The sequence below is a fragment of the Narcine bancroftii genome, chromosome 3 (assembly GCF_036971445.1).
Source record: "Narcine bancroftii isolate sNarBan1 chromosome 3, sNarBan1.hap1, whole genome shotgun sequence".
NCBI classification, from domain to species: domain Eukaryota; kingdom Metazoa; phylum Chordata; class Chondrichthyes; order Torpediniformes; family Narcinidae; genus Narcine; species Narcine bancroftii.
The window spans coordinates 44129711-44147779 of record NC_091471.1 but is presented as its reverse complement, the minus strand read 5'-3'; the positions used below and the strand labels follow the sequence as shown (position 1 = coordinate 44147779).

The 18069-nt window shown below is 38.9% G+C and overlaps 1 protein-coding gene across 10 annotated transcripts in view; it reads left to right on the top strand.

The window, feature by feature from the left end:
* Positions 1–18069, top strand: part of LOC138757126 (transcription factor 4-like) — a 664743-nt gene that overhangs the window by 557762 nt on the left and 88912 nt on the right. For all 10 annotated transcript variants that reach the window (XR_011353352.1, XM_069923937.1, XM_069923938.1 and 7 more), the window contains 2 exons: positions 14186–14291; positions 16252–16385. Coding sequence is in view for 9 of the 10 variants with exons in the window: in XM_069923937.1 (XP_069780038.1) it covers positions 14186–14291; positions 16252–16385 (240 nt within the window). In the remaining variant the exon portion in view is untranslated. The remainder of the gene's footprint in view (positions 1–14185; positions 14292–16251; positions 16386–18069) is intronic.

The window sequence follows — 18069 nt, the reverse complement described above, 5'->3', positions numbered from 1 at the left end:
CATTCATTGTGGTGACATAATACAACCTTTTTCTTTCATCGCGCCAATTTAAAGTCTGACCTGAGTTCCTGGGGGCAAGCTGCCATTTTGAGAGCATTTTTTTTTTGCATGTATCTAGGCCACAGGTGGTTACTGTAGCTATGTACACTTGTTTTTGTGGTGGTGCACTGTGCACTTAGTGTACAGCGGGACCTGCAATTTCATTCTCCTTGCCGAGAAAATGCTCACATGTGCTATTCATATGGTTTCAATTACTATTGGATGGTAATGCCAGAACTGGGCTTTGTGTGTTTGTCCTGTGAGAAAGATCTGGAAGGCCCGACATCTGCTTCTGATTATTGCAATTGCAGGTTGATAGAATAAGGACAGGGTGAGGTGGGTGGGATTTCCTTCCGGTGCTTTCGCTGGTGCTCTAATATGCTTCACTTATGTAGCTGGTCTTTTAATCATTCTCTCTCACCAACATTTGGACTAAATTATGACTTGCAATTAACCTTCTGAGGTCTTTCTGGAACATATCAAATGTAACCCAGCTTCTAACAATCTTCTTCCTTCCATATTTAGCATGCAAGGATTTTGAATAGTTAAGCAATAATTAAAGAAAATAAATTAATAAATGTTGTGCTCTTGGAGCCAAGAACAAATTGTAGCTCTCGTCTAGAGCAAAATTTCAATTCCCAGAATGACAAAACTCCAGGGAGAGCATTCTTTTTCCAATAACTAATTTTCAGCATGTACAGAGACTGTGGGGAAATCTAATGATAATTGTTTAACCCTATCTTTGAAAGTCGAGCTGGTACTAATTCACTGTCCATATTATATTGGAAATTGATATTTAATCATTGTTTTCTTGAAGTTTGCACTGGAGTTCCCTAATTTTTATTCCAATAACCTGGAGGAAATTCTACTATAATGTTGAAGCATAGCTTCTTGGGGTGGATTTTTTAAAAAATCACAGATCACTTGTTACAATAAAACCAGTTTTTTTTAGGGCCTGCTGCATTTTATTTAAAAATAATTTAAGTCTCTCAATTTTTTTTTCCACATAGTTACTATGAATCCTGAGAATATATATTGCTGAGGTTTAATCACAGTTTAAATGAAACAACTTTCATTTATGTACTGCCTTTGGTTTAGTACAACAAAATTACCCACAGATATGTTTGCAATTTATTGCATTCATAAGGAACATTTTTATAATTTAACATCAGTTGCTTCACATGATTTTGATGATTTTTGGAGGTACTTCTTCTTTCATACTTTGTCCTATTTGCATACTATTAGAAATGTGGACCAATTTAATATTGTACACATTTAGGACCAATTTAGGTATTCTTTGTTCTCCAATTTCTCATATTTTCCGATTTAAAATTGGCAACTCGTGTTGTGGACCAAATTCAAAGTTTGACATGAAAGGCTAGATAGTCTCCAATGACTGTTGAATGTTCTTGCATTCTGTTGCAATCATCCTGTTCTGCTGCAAGGAAGAAGAATTGATACTCTGCCAGTGTACAGTAATGCCTCACGGTCCTGTTGCCTGAAAGCGTGGAACCGCATTCACACCAGAAGCCATTGGTATAAGCTTGTCATTTTATCCAAGCTATTAAATATTTGCATGGAGATGAAAATTGGAGGAGAGCTGAATAAACTGGAATTATAATATTGAACTAAACCTACAGCAATACTTAATGCTGGAATATTTAATGCATGGCAAAATAATGGCAGGTCAATTGATAAAATTGAAAGGAGTCACTTTTTTTGTAGACCTTGGAGAAATTGATCGCCATCACTTCAAATAAAATGTTGAAAAATGCAAGAAGCGATTTCTGAAATGTTGACATGCTGAAGATTTTCAATTTTGTATTTCTGAAAATGTAGCTTCAGTGGCCAGTCACTGAGCAATCTGTCTTTCACCTCTTGTCTGTGTACTTTAACATAGCTTTAAAGTAAGTAGAGTCTTGCATCCCACTTTGAAAGATGCTACCACAGCCCATAGGCCACACACGTATACACTTGGATCCACATTCAGATGGTTTGTGATTTCATAGATGAGTACACCCTCATAAGGAAACTATGTGTTTCACAGACTGATCAACAACCTGTATTTAAGACTCAAGCCCAAAAAGTTGGTGATGTATCTTTACCTTTGCTACATAAAGGCACTGTTTGACCTGCTGAGTTTCTCCAGCATTTGTGTTTTTTCACTTAACCGCGGTGCTAACAGAATCCTGTGTTTTACCTCTGGTTTAAATGGTGTTATTTACACTATCAAAAATACAATCCGAGAGGGAAAATAAAATTGTTAGATTACGTTTTGAAGATACAAAAGAAGAGAATGAGTTTGGGGAGTGATATTCCAAGAAATATGGCTGGTTCTTGATGATGGAGGGATACACAAGACAGTGTTTTGTGAATGGATATGATTAGATTCATTACTTGTGACTCCTGCTGGATGTGTTATTTCTGAAATGAACCTTTTGAATGCTCTTCATTTATGGCCAAGAATCTTTAATTCCATGCACACTATTATCTATAAGCCTTGCATTGGTTATCAATGGTCAGTGTTGCAAATAAGGCTTTTTAGGTTTTTTTTTAATAGTAGATTGATAGAGTTGAAGAGTGAAATATCAGTACTTATCTAATTGAGAAGGTGCAAGTAAATCTGTGAGTTGTCTGTCATGCCATTGATTTTTGAACACTTTACCCTCAAGGATTAATTTTAGTGACTAAGCTTTTTGAAAAGTAATTATGACATCTTGTATTTTGTGCTTTGGCATTTTAATAACCTCATTATAGATATGATGCACTGACTTTTTGTTAGCTTGTTTTTTCTATATTCTTTGTACCTCATATTGTTCGTATGTACCTATGTCTTCAGGAATTTGGTAAGATTTCACACATAATTAAGGATATATTGTAAGTGATGCTCCTGTGAGCATCTGTGTTGAATTTTTACTGCACTGTCCCTGTCATTTGGGTGATTGGCAGTGTGTTCCAGTTTAGGAAATGTGCAGAAGGTCACGGAGAGAGCAGGAAGGAAGGGTGAACATGAATCTGTTTAGCATCAGCATAACTCCCTTTATAATTCTGCAGTTCAGTTATAATGAGTAAAACTGCAGACAACCCCGTTCGAATTTCCCAGATTAACAAAAAACTTTTTTTTTGGAACATCTAACTGACATATTTTCTTGGAAACATTTGTTTCTTAAACTGTAAAATACCACTTACCACAAATATACCTCCTGCCATTTCACCAAGTCCTGTCAATAAATTGTGACTGTTTCAGCACTCCTGAAGAAGGGCTCAGGCCCCAAACTTGAACTGTCTTTTACTTTCCATGGATGATGCATGACTTACTAAGTTTCTCCACCACTTTTGTGAATTGCGGTAACTTGATGTTTTCCCAAGATGACTTAGTTATTCAGCAGTTATTTTCATTTTCTTGTTCATGTTAATTGATTCAGTGGATAGTATGAATGACTTCAAGATTTGCAGTCTTTCTTCCTATAAATGTATCTACATCTTACAGTAATGTAAAAGACAGTGCTGCTTCTTGTTCTAAATCTTTCAAAGGGGATTCTCATAACAAACGGAAACAAATATAATAAAATTTTCAATATGAGCATTGTTAGTATAACAATTGAAAAAGGGGTGGAATGATAAAGGTGAAAATACTTTTAATAAATTTATCAAGAATAGGCTTTGATAAAGGCATAAAAATGGTCAAACTTTCATCTTTGGTAACCTGAGAATCTCTCAAAATGCTTTTGAATTACAGTACTTCATCACCAGACATGGCAATTGAAAAAAGATGAATTAAAATGTCAGCTAAGGCGGGAAGAGACCATTCTGCTCTTTATAACCACTTACAGTTCAGAACAGGCCAGTTCGGCCCTACTAGTCCATGCCGTAACAAATTCCCATGCTCCTAGTCCCACTGACCAGCACCCGGTCCATACCCCTCCAGTCCTCTCCTCTCAATGTAACGATCCAGTCTATCCTTAAATGTAACCAATGATCCCACCTCAACTACGTCTGCCGGAAGCTCATTCCACATCCGTACCACCCTTTGCGTAAAGAAATTTCCCCTCATGTTCCCCTTATAATTTTCCCCCTTCAATCTTAAACCATGCCCTCTAGTTTGAATCTCCCCCACTCTTAATTGAAAAAGCTTATCCTCGTTTACTCTGTCTGTCCCTTTTAAAATCTTAAACACCTCTATCAAGTCCCCCCTCAATCTTCTACACTCCAGAGAAAAAAGCCCCAGTCTGCACAACCTTTCCCTATAACTCAGACCCTGAAATCCTGTCAACATTCTCGTGAACCTTCTCTGCACTCTCTCTATTTTGTTTATATCTTTCCTATAATTTGGTGACCAAAACTGTACACAGTACTCTAAATTTGGCCTCACCAATGCCTTGTACAATTTCATCATAACCTCCCTACTCTTGAATTCAATACTCCGATTTATGAAGGCCAACATTCCAAATGCCTTCTTCATCTACCTGAGTATCAGCCTTGAGGGTACTATTTACCATCACTCCTAAATCCCTTTGTTGCTCTGCACATCTCAATAGCCTACCATTTAATGCATATGACCTATTTAGATTTGCCTTTCCAAAATGTAACACCTCACATTTATCTGTATTAAATTCCATCATCCATTTCTCAGCCCACACTTCCAGCCTTCCTAAATCACCTTTTAATCTACGGTAACCTTCCTCACTGTCCACAACACCACCAATGGCGAGAATTAAATCAAGTGCATCATACAATTTTTTTTTCCCAACACCACACATTTAGTGTAAATAATTTTGTTGCTGCGTACCATAAAATCTGTTAAGACCTAAAAATGACCCCTGAAGCCATGTTGAAATGTTGTCCTTCAGTTTATATTGTCTCTTGTGTGTTCCTTCCAAATAACATAATTTTACACATCCTGACAACTAATCTGTCCTATGTACTTCCACTTTACTTTGCTCCTTGACTACATTTCCAAAATTTTATGTCAACAAAAGCTATTTATGGATTTTGTAGAAATCTAAATTTATTTGCGAGAACATTGTCTCTGAGCTCTAAACATTACTCTCCCATCAGTTTGAATTTCATTTCATTCATGATGGGTGATGCTCTTGCGCAACTGCAAAATACACCAAATGACATTTTCTGAGACCAACCTCTACATTATCTGGTACAAATGACTGTATTCTCCTTCTCGATCCTGCAAATCTTCAGTTGTACCGCACTTGATCTCTGCACATAGTTATCCTTTGAAGACTTGGGGCCTTCAGCAATGACTTTCTCCTCACCACCAGCTCCAGGGTTCCCTAGATTTCATTTCTAACTTCAGCCTTTCCTCACCTTCTATCATGACTTTATTTAAAGAGATGGGCTTAGCTTCTATTTACTAGCTGATCTCAGCCAGTCCTGCTTTTTTTCCCCATTTCCCTCAACAACTTTTGTGCTGTTAGATCCAAACTGACATCCAGATCTAAATGAGTCGGAACTTCCTGCAGCTCAACATCAGAAAGACCAAAGTTCTCACCCTGGTTTCTTTCCCTTGCCACTGATTCCATCTTCCTCCATGGACAGGCTAAAGCAGATTGTTTGTAGCCTTGGTGTTCTGTTTGACCCAGATCTGGCTTTAAGAATCCATATCCTTTCCACCATTATTTTCTGTCCATTCCTGAACTTGTCTTCCAATTACATTTCCCTGACGTCTCCCAAGCCTGGATATGACCATACAGAACTCTTTTCGTATTTGCTACCCAAACTCTACATCCCTAACATCCAAAACTACACTGCAAGAATCCTGTTCATTTCAAACCTCTGCCTGCCCAAACTCTTTCAGTTATGCTAACTCTGTATTCATGATGTCAAAGATGTAAATGCCTTTAAATCCATCTATATTCTTATGCCACACTCCAAATCTGTCTCCAATCCTTTATCTCAATTTGAGTTCTCTACACTTCAAATTGTACACCAATATCCTTTTACCGCTGCTCAGTTGCAAAAGAAATGTAACTTGGATACTGCTTTCTAAAATAAGAACAGATACAAAGCCAATTAAGCTACATATTTGGATGGATGAACAAAAATCCATTGTCGTACGCAGAGGGATTGGATTTAGCTGAAAGCCAAGAACTTTCTGTTTATACCATTTGATTTTCCTTTAAAAATCTCCTCAACATGTGCCAAGTTAGTTTTAAATGTTTTAAATTAAATTTAAACATACTGCACAGTAACAGGTCCTTCTGGCCTACAAACCCATGCCACCCAATTATCCTTCCACCCCTGTACGTTTTGAAGGATGGGAGGAAACCAGAGCACCTGGACGAAACCCTCGCAGATACAAGGAAAACGTAGAAACACCTTAAGACAGTGGCAGATTTGAACCGGGATAGCTGGTGTTGCAATAGTGTTGGGCTAACCGTGTGGATATTCCTTTTATTTATTTTTTTCTTTACCTGGCTTGCAGTCTGTTTTCCAAATCTCCACTGCGTGTCCTGCCATGAACTGACTTTTCAAAATCACCAACAACTGACACCTTTTGAAATATCCTGAAGTACTTGACAGTTATGGTAGGCAATTGAAAAGTTAGGTGCATTTCCTATTATTTAGGTTTTAAATTGGTCCAGATATCTTTTCATGCAATTGATCCCATGTTTTCATAATCTCTTTGATTAATTTATAGTACATTAAAGTCAAAGTAAATTTTAGAATTTTATGTATCCACAGTTTCTCCTTCTAAGCTTTTGTATGTTAATCTGAATTGAGCTTTTAAGCATGAATTTCTGGTTTTGTAATGGAGATCTTAGATAATATTTTAACCTACCCTATTTGATGGCATACAAGACACCCCATTTTTTCATTAAAAAAATTACTCCCAAAAACTCCCCTGGTTCTTGAATGCAAAGGTGATATTTTGGTGCATCCATCTTGCATTGTGCACCGAAATATGAACGTTGTGGAAGCTTTTATCCACAAGATGGCAACAGGTGGAAAGTGCTCAAGCTAACTCACCCAGCTTTCAGAAGCCCGTAGAGGTGCTGCTGCTGTCCAGAAAGCGCGTCCGCAGCTTCACGGACCACCTTCCCTTGGGTGGCCTGTGCTTTCCGGAGACACTGCCGCTGCTCACTTCCCCTGCACAGTAGCCACGTTTGCAGTACACACTGATGGCACGATCGATTGCTTGCTTTGAGAGGAGTGCTGAGCCCCAATGATCAGGCTCCACACTGAGCCTTTGCTCAACGAGCACTCCCACCCCCCCCCCCCCCCCCCCCAAGCAAATTGAATGAGGCACGGGCGCGAATGTTAGTGAGCGAGCAGCCTGATCTCTGATCACCAAGGCCCAACGCTCCCTTCAAACCAAGCGATCGATCGTCTGCTTCCCGCAACGGTGGGCCCTGCCTGTTCCCCTGGTGACCGGCACCTCTCCTTCCCACCCCCATGCACCTCTCAATTAAAGTGGCATTGGCACGGTGCGGGGGGAGTGGCCTGAGCCTCATCATGCAGCGGGCAGGGGAACATGTTGCTGTTGTGGCTTGTGTGTGAGGCTGGAGGCACACGCATATGTATGCGTTATCTACAAGGGGCCTTGCAGGAGGAACTTATTCGCCAACTTGCCTATAAGCATACTAAAGCAATTTGTCCTAAAATTTCCTGCTAAAATGGGCATCTTATATAGCTGTGTGTCTTGTATCCCATTAAATATGGTATTTTAGTGATTAAATAATGGTCACATAAGTTTTTCTTCATGAACATTAGATCAGTTTAGAAGCAGTGCAGCGGGGTAGTGCCCATCTTCATGGTTCACAAATGAATCTTCTCCACCATTTTAAGATATTAGCTGACATCTAGCCAATCTCTGTAACCCTTGATTCCACTGTGGTATAAAAATCCATCTCAACTCTGTTTAGACTTTAATTAATTGTATTCTTAGAAGGGAATTCTAAAATTTAACACCTTTGAGGGTAGCAATTCCTCTTCATCTCAATTGATCAATCTCTTACCTTGACACTATGCTTCCTAAATCTAGAATTCCCCCATCAGGGTATCCATCCCTGCATCATTTACCCGATCAAGCCCCACCATGCAAATGAGGCCAGCATGTCCAGAGTAATGGGAATGCTTTATAAAGTTGGCTGCCTTGAGGCAACGCCTCATATAGATATTCACAAAGCACAGGAGGCTGTTACATGTGATGGCTTGGCTTGGTCTGCCACTTTCTCCGCCTTCCACATTCCTCGGCACTCGAATAACTAAACCGGTAATTCTATCTCCATTATGAAATCAGAAATTCATACTTGAATGCTCAATTCACATGATCATTTATTAATGAAACAAATCATGGTGCAATTAGTAAATATACTTTCTACAGTACATCTTGAAGACGTTCGGGGGAATGTACCTTATTTACGTTTTAATTGAAATTCTTTCCCTTGGAGAGGTCCTCTGATATATAGACACCCAGAAACTTGAAATTACTAACCCTCTCTATTTCTAGCCAGTCAATGAAAATAAGTGCTAGGTCTTTCGCCATCCCCTTCCTAATGTAATATTCTCTTGATTCCACTATTTTTCTTCATTTGGTTAAACAAGCATCCATTCATGCGAATATTATCCATGGAATTTTATCAAGAAAGCTGACTAAAGCGAAGGCTAGCTGTGGATTCTGTGCAGAATTCTGACAAATTTAAATGTATGTTGCTAGATGGAAGACAGGCCAGAGAACTATTGGAATAGTGAAATCCAGTCATAATAAAGGTATTATGAGGATTTCCACTGGGCAAGGACAGGGATACCTGTGTTTCTGAACAATGGAGGAATAAAGTAGGAAATTGTGATGGTTTTTTAAAGAAAATGTTTGGGTGTGTGAGCTAATCTTATTTATTAGTTCATGTTATTTCACTCCATGAGCGGACATTTGAAAATCTTCCTCTGTTGATAACAATTTTTCAGAAGACAAAAATGAAGTACTTGTATTTGTAGAAAATAGATTGCTCCTTTCAGCTCTGCTGGCGTAGATGAGAACTCCTGAAAAGATGTTCCTTTCAGTCAACCAATGGCCAACCTTTTCCCTTCCCCCAGCACATCTGTTGGGATGTATGTCAGATCTTGGAAATATTTCCAGACTTTTTTTCTTGTGAATGCCATTATGATACAGAGCTGGAATTAATGTCAGTTTCTAGGCACATGTGGAGCTAACATGTAAAATGATCTTGGATAGCCATTCTGCATCTGTATTTTAGATTAGAAGGATTGTGTAAAGTTTTAAAGCCAGTGCATTGCATTCTGCTCCAAGAACTTTCTGCAATTCATTCAGAATGCATCCCATACGTGTTAATTAAAAATGTTTTCTTTTTACTGTTGCCACTTACCTTAGAGCTGACATAGGGTTAACAGACTCCACCTTCTAAGTTATTTTTACAAGTTGATCATTGCATAAAATACAGCAGGTGGTTTGGAACCTTTATAAGGAATGCGTAGTTAAATTATATCATTAAACTGCAAGATCAAAAGCTATAGTGGCTGATGTGTTAAATTTGCTACTCTTTTGAGTGTTTCATACCTTGAATGTTTGTATTTTACATTTAAATCAAGCCTTTGACTGGCAAGAGGGTCAGATTTTTTTTTAACCAGTTGTGAAGGTTGTTTTTTCGGTGCTTACTCTTTTCATTGACTCCAACTGTTTTCCCGAATTTCATCCAAAAGGGCATGGAAGAATTAAGTCAGTTAATGTTGGCGATTCAAATCATAGAAGCTCATCTCAAACTCGTATTCAGCTACTACCCACGGGAAAAAAAAAAGAATCTTACAGCTAAAATCACCACATAATGGTGATTTTTAAATAAGGTCCCAGAGCTGTGAAATTAGATGAGTTTTTATATCTGCTCCATAGAGATCCTCTAACGCTATATAACAGTTATCAAAGCTGAAAACTTTCTGGAGCCCCTTCTCAATTCTACTCATTTCAGTCCATTGTTGAAATAACTTGCTAAGATTGTTTGATGTGTATTGTGAGACTTTACATCAGTGGTTTTCAACCTTTTTCTTTCCACTTGCGTACCACCTTAAGCAATCCCTCACTAATCACAGAGCACCTATGGCATAGGGATTACTTAGTGGTATATGAGTGGAAAGAAAAAGGTTGAAAACCACTGCTTTACATTATGACTTTTTTTTAAATCAGTTTGTGCACTTTCGAAAAGCATAATGTTTCCATTAAAATACCAACTTGTATATGTGAGATAATAAAATTAGTGCTTTTCTTACAAGCCAAAAAACAATTTAACCAAAATCAATTACAGTACCTGCTTCCTCTTGCTATTCATCAGCAGTCCTGCTTGCATAACAGTGTGCATTTCTTATTCATTCATTTTAACTCACCAATGCAATAAGGTGATACTTATTTCTTTTGCCATCATTCACAGCCAAATGGTTTTTGGAAAGCATGAACTCATACTGGTTTTGTTCAATAAATTACTTGTATCTTTTCTATTCCAGTGTTTGCTTCCCCAACATTTATCTTCCTTTTCTTGTAAGGATCAAAAAAGAATTTAATGTTCCCAGGCATTTTATTTTGGCAGTGTGCTGAATGTTATAGGTGTGGTTGCCTTCTTTGGCTTTGAGTGTAAATTTTTGAAAACATCATATTTTCCAACTCCTAGGTTTTTGCTTCATACAATACAAAAACTGCTAAAAAGATTTCTAAAATATAAATTGAAGGATTGTTTCTGCCAATTTCACAGAATTGCGGCCAGGTCATTATAATAGCTTAACCCTGACAGTCCAGATTCTGACATGCACACTGAACACATTGTCTGCTTGATTGGGATTGAATGACAGATGCGATCGGTCACTCTAAATGCCAAAAAGACAGGGTAAAGAGAGCGAAAGCAAGCTAGCTTAGTGATTCAAGTTCTTAAAGTAAACAGGGCTACTTTCAAAATATTCAATCATATTATTGAGGAGAATTGAGGGACTGTATTGTGAAAACCTAACATCCATTCTTATTTCTTCAAACTATAACTTGTTTTTGGCATTGAATTGCTAGAATGTTCACAACCACAGCCCCTTTCATAGAGTGAAAAAATGCATCTGTAAAGGCGGAGACTCTCTGCGCTCACGTCATTGACCCTACCTTCATAAATTCTCCAGGAGTGGCTCCAAGGCACCGACTCCAATCCTTTTGTGGGCTTGTGACAGAAGTGGAGCGGAACGCTCCACCTCGCTCCATAAATGCAAGCGGCAGGTAAGGGGTGGACTGTGAACAACGTGATGATGCAGTCAACCCGCAATCCAGGACTGTTTAGTGAATCTGCGCTAAAAAGTTCACCTCAGACAGAACCCTGGGTGTGAATGTAGAGTGTGGGAGCAGAAAATTCTCCAGGCAAACCAATGCATTTCATTCCCAAGTCATCATCTCCTAACATCTTGCAGCTGAACATATTATGCCAACACATCAGATTGTGTTTAGAGTACTGCGGAATAGTCAGCATTGGTGTGACTGCCACCACTGCACCTTTGGAGCCACAGAGTTGCTGCTCTACTCCCTTGACCTTCTCGATCTCTTGGCGCGGCAGGTCAGGATCACAAATCCCACGATGATCATTCCGCAACAGATCAGCAGGAAGAGTCTGATTTTTTTTTTCCCCCTCCCCTCACCTCCACCACCAGCCGGCCCAGCCCCATCATCCACTTGTAGCAGCTCGAAGGATGGCTTTGTGTTCCTGACCCACTGCGGCCAGGAGATTGAGAAGGACGAGGGAGCAGAGCTGCAACTCAGGGGCCCCAAAGGTGCGGTGCAGTGACACTGATGACGACTATTTTTACTGATGTAAAATCCATTTATAGAAGGGAAGGTTTTGTGCTAGTCACCTTTGAGTACACCGTCACAGACAAATCAATAGCCAACTTTTTTACCCATAATCCCACACACAGCTGGAACCACTCTACATTTCCCAGAGCGGTTCCAGATGCATGGGGGATTATGGGTAACAAAGATGGCCATTGCTTGCCGCATATTTATGATGGGTGGTACCACGACAACAGTCGCCCCGCCTATAGCAGCTCCAGAGGATCCACCGAGGCACCGCTCCACATAAAAGCAACTTTGGAGCAGCCTTTTAGGACCGCTCTATAAAAAGATAACTTCAAGTTTTTCTCCGCAGATAGAGCTGGCCTCAAAGCAGAGGCTCTCCATAAAAACACCTCATGACTGCTTGATTGGTTTCTTGAGTAATTAGGTTCATGCAAGAAAATGGAATGAACTAATTTAGTAAGATTATATCTGAGGAAGTTCCATATTTTGGGAGAATTCAGAAGCTTTAATGTGAATATGTTCTGTTGAACAAGATCTAAATAACTGAATGCACTCTGCAGTTTTTACATTATTTTACTTGTTACTTTAACATGGTAGGTTTCCTTCACAAAGCTGATATAACCGTAAAAACAGTTTCTGGGAGGCAAAAATAGGAGTATTTTCATATGAGGCACTGCCTGTACTTTAGAATTCTATCATTGGATGTTGCTTCCTTGATGAAGGGCTCAAGCCCAAAACGTTGGTTTTCTTTACTTCCTGCAGATGCTGCATGACCTGCTGAGTTTCTCCAGCACTTTTGTGTGTTGCACAGTGACTCTGCAGGCTTTTCTATTTAGCTTCATTATTATGTATTTTATCCTCATCCCATCGCTCTACATCCACCTCTGAACTTTCCTTCTTTTCCACTTATTTGTTTTCACTCCTATAAAAAGTAACTATAATCCTGAACTTGAAGATTGTGACCCAAGGTCTAAGACTCTAAACTGAAACAGTTGCCTCCTTTCCACAGAACTTCTCAAGCACTTGTATTTTTATTTGATTTCATTTTTAGGCTCCAAATGTGAGTGTTGAGTTGAACCAATCTGAACTAGAAACAACAATGAAAGAGAAAAGTTTGTATGATCAGCATGTCTGCACATTTAATCTCAAATTTTCAGATTTATTGTCAGAGAGCATACAGGTCATTACATACAACCCTGAGATTCTTTTTTTTCCTGCGGGTGAGGTAGAATTACCTCTTATTGGTCATGCAAAAAAGTAACTATACACATCACTTGTAGACAAATAAAGAAATGTAAACAAACTGTGCAATACAGAATAAAAAAAAGTCAGACTCCTTTATACCTCTTTCCTGATGTTAGCCATGAGGACAGAGCATTGGCTGGGTGGTGTGGATGCTTAATGATTGCTGCTGCTCTCCGCTAGCAGCATTTCCTGTAGATGTTCGTGATGGTGGGGGGGGGGGGGGAGTTTTGCCTGTGATGTTCTGTGCTATACCACTACCTTTTGGAGGGCTTTACACTGAGGGGTTTTGGTCCAATCAGGACACTTTCCACCACACAAATGCAAGAAATTTGCTAGGGTTTCTTATGTCATACCAGACTTCCACCAACTCCTGAGAAAGTAGAGGCATTGATTGCTCTCTTCACAATGCCATTGGTGTCTTGGGTCCAGCAAAGATCCTCCGAGATAGTGACTCCTAAGAACTTAAATTTTCTCATCCTTTCCACCTCTGATTCCCCCAGTGGTCACTAGATCATACACCTCTGGTTTTCCCTTCCTGAAGTCAACAATTAGCTATTTGGTTTTGATGACTTTGAGTGCAAGTTTGTTGTTGGTACACCATTCAGCCAAATTTTCAATCTCCTGCCTGTATGCTGACTCATTGTGGGGTTTTCTTTTGTAAACAGGCCACTACAGTGGTATCATCGGCAAATTTGTAGATAGCGTTATTGTTGTACGGAGCCACAGAGTAATAGGTGTAAGATGAACAGAGCAGGGAGCTAAGACTGCAGCCCTGTGGTTCTCCAATACTGATGGAAATTGTGGAGGAGATGTTGTTACCAATTCTCACTGATTGTGGACTGGAGATGAGGAAGTCCAGGATCAATTACACAATGGGATGTTGAGTCCCAGGTCTTGGAGTTTGCTGATCAGTAATTTAGGAAGCCAAGCAATGTTTTATACATTCTGTGATATTCCCATACAGATCTTATCAACCTGTCTTCCAATCACGAGAAGTACCTATTAAATAAAAGTGTTGATTTGGAAAAACTCAACTGCCCTTCCAGTATTGAATTATTAAGAAATCACCTTTACCTTTTATTCACATTCTAATTACAACTGTGTTTATTTTTTCAGGTGTACGCCCCATCAGCGAGCACTGCCGATTATAACAGGGATTCACCTGGCTATCCTTCCTCCAAGCCTCCTACTAGTTCATTTTCTAGTTCATTCTTTATGCAAGGTAATTACTTGATTTTTAAGGGAATTTTTAAATTGTATATTATACAGTTGAAGGAATTTTGGAGCGGGAATCAGAGCGAGTCATAAAATTCTGTGTTTCACAGCAGGATCATGGTGCCAACATTCATATTATAACCAACTTATTACTATATAAAAAAAAGTTAAAATAACAGTGCCCGAAAAGTAAGGCCGTGTCTATGGTTCGTTGATCATTCAGGAATCTGATGGCAGCGGGGAAGAAGCTGTCCTCGTGCCGTTGAGTGCTCATCTTTAGGCTCCTGTACCTTTTTCCCGATAGTAACAGAGTGAAGAGGGATATGGATGAGAATTTTTCCATTTAATTGTCTCCTCATCAATCACTTCTCATCTCAGCTATTACCCAACAACAAAGGGTGTCAATAAACCAACAACCATTGCACTCTGACTTGTGAATTCTTGCAGTTCCTTGGTTCAGATCACGAAACTAACACTAATAAGGAGTCATGAGTTTATCGTCATATGGATTGTACAGTCTACATGGTCCACCAAAATTCATTCTTGCTGCAGCCGGACATTTTCTGCAATTGTACTCTAATAGGTCCCATTAAATTAAATTTAAAAGATATAATAAATACAAAAGAAAGATCATAAATATTCAGAGTTATCACAGCCCAAGAAAAAAGTGCTGTGACAGTAGTGCAGACCAGTAGTTCTTATGGGTTTGGAGTTGGAATAGTTTATGATTAGTGTAGTAAGAGGAGCTTCAAGAACCTGGTAGCCATTGGAGTGGCTGATTATTTGGGAGGTGTTTGGGTGTTAACTACAAGGGAACAAGCTGACACTTAGAAATTTTTTTTATCATGCATAATGACTGCATTCCATGCGGTACCATCAGCTTATCACAAATTTTGCCATATTTGGCACAGACATTGTGAGTTGTGCTGTATTGCAGTATGGTACTAACTAAATGGGATGATGTTCTGGGCAGGATGCCATTCCTAAAATAGTTCTGATGAAGCAGGTTACTGCTAACAAAAGAACAGCTTCAGGAATGGGAAACAATGTTAGACATTGGAAATTGTCTTACTTGGTAAGGGGATTTGATTCACATTATCTTTAGAATGCCAGTTTAAAAAAAATATCCTTTTATATTGAATCAATACTTTGCATGCAACCCACCACACAGGATATTGTCTACAATTTCTAGCTATTTCTTGTTCCTCGTTCGGTAGTGTTAAAATTGGAAACACAAAATAGTTGAAAACTAAATTTTGTATTTATGTAACTCTTTTAAAGCAACACAAAAAATCCCCATGTCCTCACATGGATTACAGCAATACAAATAAGTGCAAGTGCGGAGGGACAAATAAGTGTTTTAGCTGGGTTCAAAGGTGAGATAGGTTTTAAACACCAACAGAGAGAGAGAGAGGATTGTATGGCATTGAGATTAAGGGAGAGAATTCCAGAGCTGAGATTTGAAGCAGCTGATGGCAAGGCGATCAGCTATGAAATGCAAAGGTCAGAGATGTGTAAATTTGAGCGAGTTTTTGGATTTGCCCAGCATCAGAATGTTTAATCAGAGAAACTTGCACAGGAATTGAAACCCTTTTGTAATTACGTGAGTATAATTTGTTTTGCCCATTGCCTCCATTTCCATCTGTAGATCTTACCTTACTGGGCAGATAACATCATTCAAAAGAATCAACTTTCTCTGCCTGATTGTACCTGCAGTGCCAACTTATTATTTCTATTATAATTAGGCCAAGATTGTGTTTTTTTTCCTCCAGTTTGTCTTAAATCAAAATTAACTCTACAGCTGAATATTGTTTAGAAGTCCTTACACAGTTCTAAAATAATGGTACATTTTAATTAAAGATTCGATACCAGCCAAATAGTTGCAATCAAATAATCAGCAAGAATTAAGAATGTTTTAGTGGGCTTTTTTTTTCTGAAGGAATCATTGTAATGACCTCTCTTTCCAGATGGGCATCACAATTCTGATCCGTGGAGTTCTTCTGGTGGAATGAATCAGCCCACTTATGGAGGCATGCTTGTAAACTCCTCCCATGTTCCACAGTCCAGCAGTTACTGCAGTCTGCATCCACAAGATCGCCTGGTAATAGTGGCCTCTTCTGGAAACCTACCAGTAATATTCGTAAATGTCTGCATCTGCACATCATTTTTATGATTGACTTAGATTTTTGCTTCACAAACTGTAATGTTGTAGAGTCGTTCAACACAGAAACAGGTCATTAAATTCACTACTCACCATGTATCATGTCTTGGAAATTCAAGTGCTCATCTAAAGACTACTTCTGTTGAAAGTAAACATTAAACATTAAACAGCATATGAACATACCTGGATTTTTTAAAAAAAAACATCTTTCAATTAGAATTCTAACAAATTTGAATATGTCTGTTTATTTTTTTCCACATGTTGCTTTAAATTATTATTCCATTATTGGAAGTGCTTTTCCAAAGGATCCAAGTCTTTTCCATACCTGTTGAGTCTGTGGAGGTGATGAACTGTGGTGGTGACAAACCTGATCAGATCCTGTACTCTTCCCATATCCATTGATATCTATTCCAACTGATTTTTGTCCTGATAATAAAAGGACACAGACAAATTGCTGTGTGCAACTTATAGTAATCTAATTGATCCCACACAACTTGATCTAAGCCACATATCCAACTTGCAATCTTCCCTCTCCATACTGCATTAATAAATTAACTCCGTAAAAAGCTCAAAGTTACTTATCTACAGCCATTAATTGCTTAAATAAGAAGAAGTTGGATTTAAAAGTACCCTTTAAAAGTACCTCTTAACTGGAACCAAGATCATCAGGGATCTGGATCAACTGGAGAAGAGGATCAAGGAATTGCAGGTAGAATTTAATTCAGATTAAAGGTGATATATTTTGGTAAGACAATTCAAGGCAGGGTTTACGCAGTAAATGGTAGGGCCCTAAAGAGAATTGTGGGACTGAGAGACCTAGGGGTTGCAGGCACTTAGTTCACTGAAAGTGGTGTCACATGTAAGTAAGAGGGTGAAGAATGTATTTGGTACACTTGTCTCCATCAGTCATCATATTAAGTACAGAAGTTGGGCACCTTTTCAATAAACTGGTGAGACCACAACTTGGATTATTGTGTGCAGTTCAGGTTGCCAAATTGTAGGAAAGATGTCATTAAGCAGGAAAGGCTGCAGAAACGATTCAGGAGGGTGTTGTTTGAATTATAAGGAGAGGCTGAATAGACTGTGATTTTCCTCCCTGGAGTGAAGGCGGCTGATGGGTGAGCTAATAAAATCATGGGGTAGGGGAACCTAAACTAAACTATATCAATTTATAACAAAAGGAGAAATATTTGAAAAGAAGCTGAGGAGCACCTCAACTTCATTTATTGTTAGGTGTATAAAAAATACAGTGGTAGAGGTTGTTTGTGATCAGACCATTAGACATCTCGTACAAAGTACAACATGTAAGACACAATATAAGGTGCAGTAGTACAGAGAGAGATGAGTTGTGTACTATTTTGGGGTTCATCAAGAGTCCGATAATGGTGGGAATCTGGTGCTGTATGACCTCAGAGAGTTTTACCCATGCTGAATATGCTTCCAACAGAGTTAAATGCGGGTACAATAGCAATGTTTGAGCCATTTAGACGGAAACTGGCATAGGGAATATTTGGAGGGATATGGGCTAAATGCAAGCAAATGGGACTAGCTTGGATAGACAACCTGGTCAGCATAAAATTCTGAAGAAACTCAGCTGGTCTTTTCAGCGTCTATAAAAAGCAAG